The 4933-nt window shown below is 47.9% G+C and overlaps 1 protein-coding gene across 1 annotated transcript; it reads right to left on the bottom strand.

The window, feature by feature from the left end:
- Positions 1-1855: 1855 nt before the first annotated feature.
- Positions 1856-2314, bottom strand: LOC120431821 (uncharacterized). Its single transcript, XM_039596940.2, has one exon. It carries the CDS (start codon positions 2179-2181, stop codon positions 2008-2010), a length of 174 nt encoding a protein of 57 aa, XP_039452874.1. The 5' UTR covers positions 2182-2314; the 3' UTR covers positions 1856-2007.
- Between the last annotated feature and the right edge of the window lie 2619 nt (positions 2315-4933).

Raw genomic sequence — 4933 nt, 5'->3', positions numbered from 1 at the left:
TAGGCACGACTTCCAGCGATGATGCGCCTCCGAATTTCCCTGCTGCAGTCCGACGTCACCAACGATCCGAGGTACACAAACTCTTCCACCACCTCGAATTCGTCCACATCGATTGTAACGTTTGGTCCAATGCGAGTCCTAAGGGACTCGGTTCCTCCTGCCAGCAGGTACTTTGTCTTCGCCATATTCACCTTTAGCCCAACCTTCTCTGCTTCCCGCTGCAAGTCGGTGTACGCATCCGCAACCAACGTTCTGCCAACAATGTCCATGTCGTCGGCGAAGCAGATGAATTGGTTGGACTTGCTGAAGATCGTGCCCCGCATATTGAAGCCCGCTCGTCTCATAACACCTTCTAGCACGACATTGAAGCAGAGGCAAGAGATCCAATCGCCTTGCCGAAGCCCCCCAAGTGAAGTGAACGGGTCCGATTCCGCACCCGATATCTTCACACAGCACCGAGCCCCATCCATCGTCATCTTGATCAGTCTAATCAGCTTCCCGGGAAAAGTGTTCTCGTCCATAATTTTCCATAGCACTTCGCGATCGACTGAGTCGTACGCGGCTTTGAAGTCGAAGAATAGGTGGTGCGTGGGAACTTGGTACTCGTGACACTTTTGGAGGATTTGTCGCACAGTGAAGATTTGGTCGGTTGTTGATCTCCCCATGACGAATTCGGCTTGATAACTTCCAACAAAACCTTCCGCTATTGGCGATAGGCGGTTGAAGAGGATTTGGGAGAACACTTTGTAGGCCGCGTTGAGGATTGTGATGGCACGGTAGTTATCACAATCTAACTTGTCCCCCTTCTTGTATATCGGGCATATTACTCCCACTGTCCACTCCTCCGGTAGCTGATCTAACTCTCAGATCCTGACTATCAGCCGGTGCAGACAGGACGCCAGCTTCTCCGGGCCCACCTTGATGAGTTCAGCACCGATACCATCCTTACCCGCTGCTTTGTTGTTCTTCAGCTTCTTGCTGGCATCCTTAACTTCCCTCATCGTGGGAACTGGCTCCTCTTCTTCTCCCGCTGTACCAATGAAGTCCTTTCTCCTGCCGCCTTGGACCCCTGCCTCTGCTTCTGCGCCATTCAGGTGTTCATCGAAGTGCTGCTTCCACCTGTCGATCACCTCACACTCGTTCGTCAAGATAGTTCCATTTTTATCTCGGCACATTTCGACTCGCGGCGTGAAGCCGTTGCGAGATCCGTTGAGCTTCTTGTAGAACTTGCGCGTTTCGTTCGAGTGATGCAGCTGCTCCATGTCCTCAAACTCCAACTCTTCCTGGTGGCGTACTTTTGCCCGGAAGAGCTGGTGCTGCTGCCTTCGCTTCTGTCCATACGCCTCCTCGTAATCACGGAGATTGTACTGCAGCATTGCCCTCTGTGCTGCATTCTTCTCCTCCAAAATCGCTCGACACTCCTCGTCGAACCAATCGTTCCGTCGTCCTCGTTCCACAAATCCGATGGTGCTTTCCGCTGCGTTGGTGATGGCTGCCTTGACGGTCCTCCAGCAGTCCTCGAGGGGAGATTCCAACAGCTCACCCTCCCCTGGCAACGCAGCCTCCAGCGAATGCGCGTACCGGGATGCGACTTCCGGTAACTTAAGCCGCTCCAGATCCAGCCGCGGAGGGCGGTGGTACCGAACGCTTTTCGCCAGGGAAAGTCGTTGGCGCATTTTCACCATAACCAGATAGTGGTTCGAGTCGACGTTGGCGCCGCGATAGGTCCTGACGTCGATGATGTCGGAAAAGTGTCTACCGTCGATTACGACGTGGTCGATTTGTGATTCCGTTCCTTGCGGTGATCTCCATGTGTACTTGTCTCGGAGGTTGTGCTGGAAGCAGGTACTTCGTACGGCCATGTTTTTGGAGGTGGCGAAGTCGATCAGTCGCAGGCCGTTCTCGTTCGTGCGTACGTGGGCGCTGAACTTCCCTATCACTGGTCTGAATTCCTCCTCCTGGCCAACCTGAGCGTTAAAATCTCCAATAACGACTTTGACGTCATGTTCAGCTATTGTACGTCCAGTTCAGCTGCTCGTTAAATGCGTCCTTGTCGTCATCTTCGCTTCCTGAGTGCGGGCTGTGCACGTTTATGATGCTGATGTTGAAGAAACGGCCCTTAACCCTCAACACGCACATTCGGTCGGTGAGCGGGGTCCACCCAATCACGCGATCGCGCATTTCGCCCAGCACTATAAAGGCTGTCCCCAGCCTCTTTTTCTCGCCGCGGCTCTGGTAGATTGTACAGCCAATCCTTGTGTACGCTTGTACCTCCTCCGCGCCTATCCAGCCAACCTCTTGCAGCGCTACGATGCTGAACTTGCGGATCCTCAATATGTCGGAAAGTATGCGGATACTCCCAGCAAATTTGAGAGACCTGCAATTCCACGTCCCGAGCTTCCAATCGTGGGACCTCGTAAGAAGTCCAGTTCCGTGCCGATTGGTCCGGCACGCATCGTGTGCTCCCTGCACTGGTGTTTTACGGCGGGTTCGTGTGGCCTGCACCAACCCCCTGTCTCGCCGGAGGACCATCGTGCCGGTACTGTTTACAGTCCCACGCCGACACAAGGACTTTCACTCAGCCGCCCCTAACCTGGGGTACAGACGCTGTTTCGTGCCGCCCCTAACCTGGTGAACAGACGCTCGGAGGGGGGGGGGTCTACCACTACCACCTGCCGCAATGAGCCGCCCCTAACATGGGAAACAGACGCTCACGACGGGGATGGAGGATCGAACTCCTGGTTTTTTGAGCCGCCCCTGACCTGGGGAACAGACGCTCAAGGGAGGGGGAGGGGGGGGGGGATTGGTCACTAATCACTGCTATAAGCCGCCCCTAACCTGGGATCCAGACGCTTACACGATGGGGTCAGTCACCTGGTTTTCGAGCCGCCCCTAATCTGGGAAACAGACGCTCGACGGGTGGGGCACAAACAAAAAGGGGGGAGGGGGGTTCTTGCGTGCACGCAGCAGATCACTCCTCTATAATCCACTTCCACTTTTTATTTTTTTTATTTCCCCAAGTAATACCAAAATTTGGCATTCCCGTGTTATTTACCCCTTCTCGGGAAGTTTGACAACTTTGGAATAAGAAGACAACAACTACATTGGTTACTGTGCACCTTTAAGTTTGATTAAGGGTTCTGTTTTCCAAAGTCCAACCAGAACATTTCTAAAGTAAAAATGTCCGGAGAACCAATTGAAGATCCAGAAACATCTACGAACTAACTTAAGTAAGTAAGCAAATTGTGCATGTTCCGGAGCTCCAGTGAAAGATTGGGTAATTTTGGCATGTTAAAGGCTTCTTCGTGTGACCAAGTTTGAAAAGCAGATTGTAATGTTTTCACAGGTGCTAAAAACAGCAGCGTATCGTCCAGCAAACTCAGTCTTAAGTACCGACCCATGCTTCAATGCCTTCGGGTGAAAATCTATTGGAAAGGCAACAGATTTCATTTTCTTTCTCAACTTTTGACCAGATTATATTTCAGCTGTGTCAATAAAGTTTATCATTTTGACAGTTAGCCGGCTGTTCTGTACCTTCTCTGATATCCTATGGATAAGGCGTTTGCTGAGCCTTCTTTGAAGCCGTAGCTAATATCCAACACTTGAAAAGTTTCAAGCAAGAGGATATATTAACAGTCTTAGCTAGAAGCTTAGCGAAGGACACGCAAATATTCAACCTCTTGCAGTGAGTTTGGATTTCGTCAGAATGATAGCTATTGTGTGCAAGGCATCAATATTCCACCGAACGCCGCCAGTCACAATACCAAAGTACAATTTTCCAAGTTCCACTTAAGCTTGAAGAGAAGAAAGCAGTTTCAAACCGTTATGGTTGCAAAAGTCAAATTGAATTTCAATGCGATAACTTTCAAATCACACCCATGTAATAAATCGCCATAGTTGAGGGTTCAGTGCATCACTCAATTCAAACACATGAAAAGTTTCAGTCTACCTACGCTCTTTCCTCGGCACCGAGGGTTGAAAAACAAAATTGAAAACAAAAAACTCAAAGCCCACAAAGCGCGAAAAGTAAAAGTCTTTCTCTCGAGATCCGAACGCTGAAAATAACTTTTCCCTTCACGATATGCCATTCAAGCTGAACTCCTTATTGGATCATAAGGAAGGGAAAAGGGAAAAATGTCCGGAACTTTTGCACTGTATTGAACTTGACGAATGAAGAAAAATTAATGCGATCGGTGGAATGCTCCACTTTTTTTTTTTCTACTGTTCCTTAATCAGAACAAAAACAAAAGCTAGATTTTTCAGCTTGACATTTAACTTCAATCGATACAGTTAATGGAATTTTGGTTATGTTTCAAATGAGTGAATCTGCCAGTTTTTTTTTATTTTCTACTTCTGGAATGTTGCATAGAATGTTAATCTGCGCTTTTGGCGTCATCCATAAAGTACGTCACGCTCTAGGGCGGGAGGAGGGTGTGACGTCACGCTAGACTATTTCTTGATTTTTTTGAATATTCAGTCTTAAAATATAGCTTATAAAAGTATAAAGTACAGCTAAAAAAGTTTGAACTTTACTCATAAATCACACACCATTCAAAGCTTTAAGAAACCGAGTTTTTGATGACAGATATAATCAAATCATCAGATTAAAACAAAATGTTGATGGTGATTTCTATCAATACAACATTTAACAAAATAAAAAAATCCTAAATTTAAAACCAAACAAAACCAAAATTTTCTCGATTGAACTCCGAATTTAAAAATAATTATTTTTATAAATCATGTACAAAAAAAAAACAGATGGTGGGGGAGGGGGTCCGACAAAACGTGACGTACTTTTCGAGGAGGGGTCAGAGCCAGCGTGACAAAGTGTGACAAAGGGGAGAGGGGTGGTTAATTCTGACATACTTTATGGATGACGCCTTTCGTATGTTTCAATCTGACCCGTGTTTTAACGTTAGCGCTAATAAGCCAC

The sequence above is a fragment of the Culex pipiens genome, chromosome 3 (assembly GCF_016801865.2).
Source record: "Culex pipiens pallens isolate TS chromosome 3, TS_CPP_V2, whole genome shotgun sequence".
NCBI classification, from domain to species: domain Eukaryota; kingdom Metazoa; phylum Arthropoda; class Insecta; order Diptera; family Culicidae; genus Culex; species Culex pipiens.
This window is presented reverse-complemented; position numbering and strand designations above follow the sequence as displayed.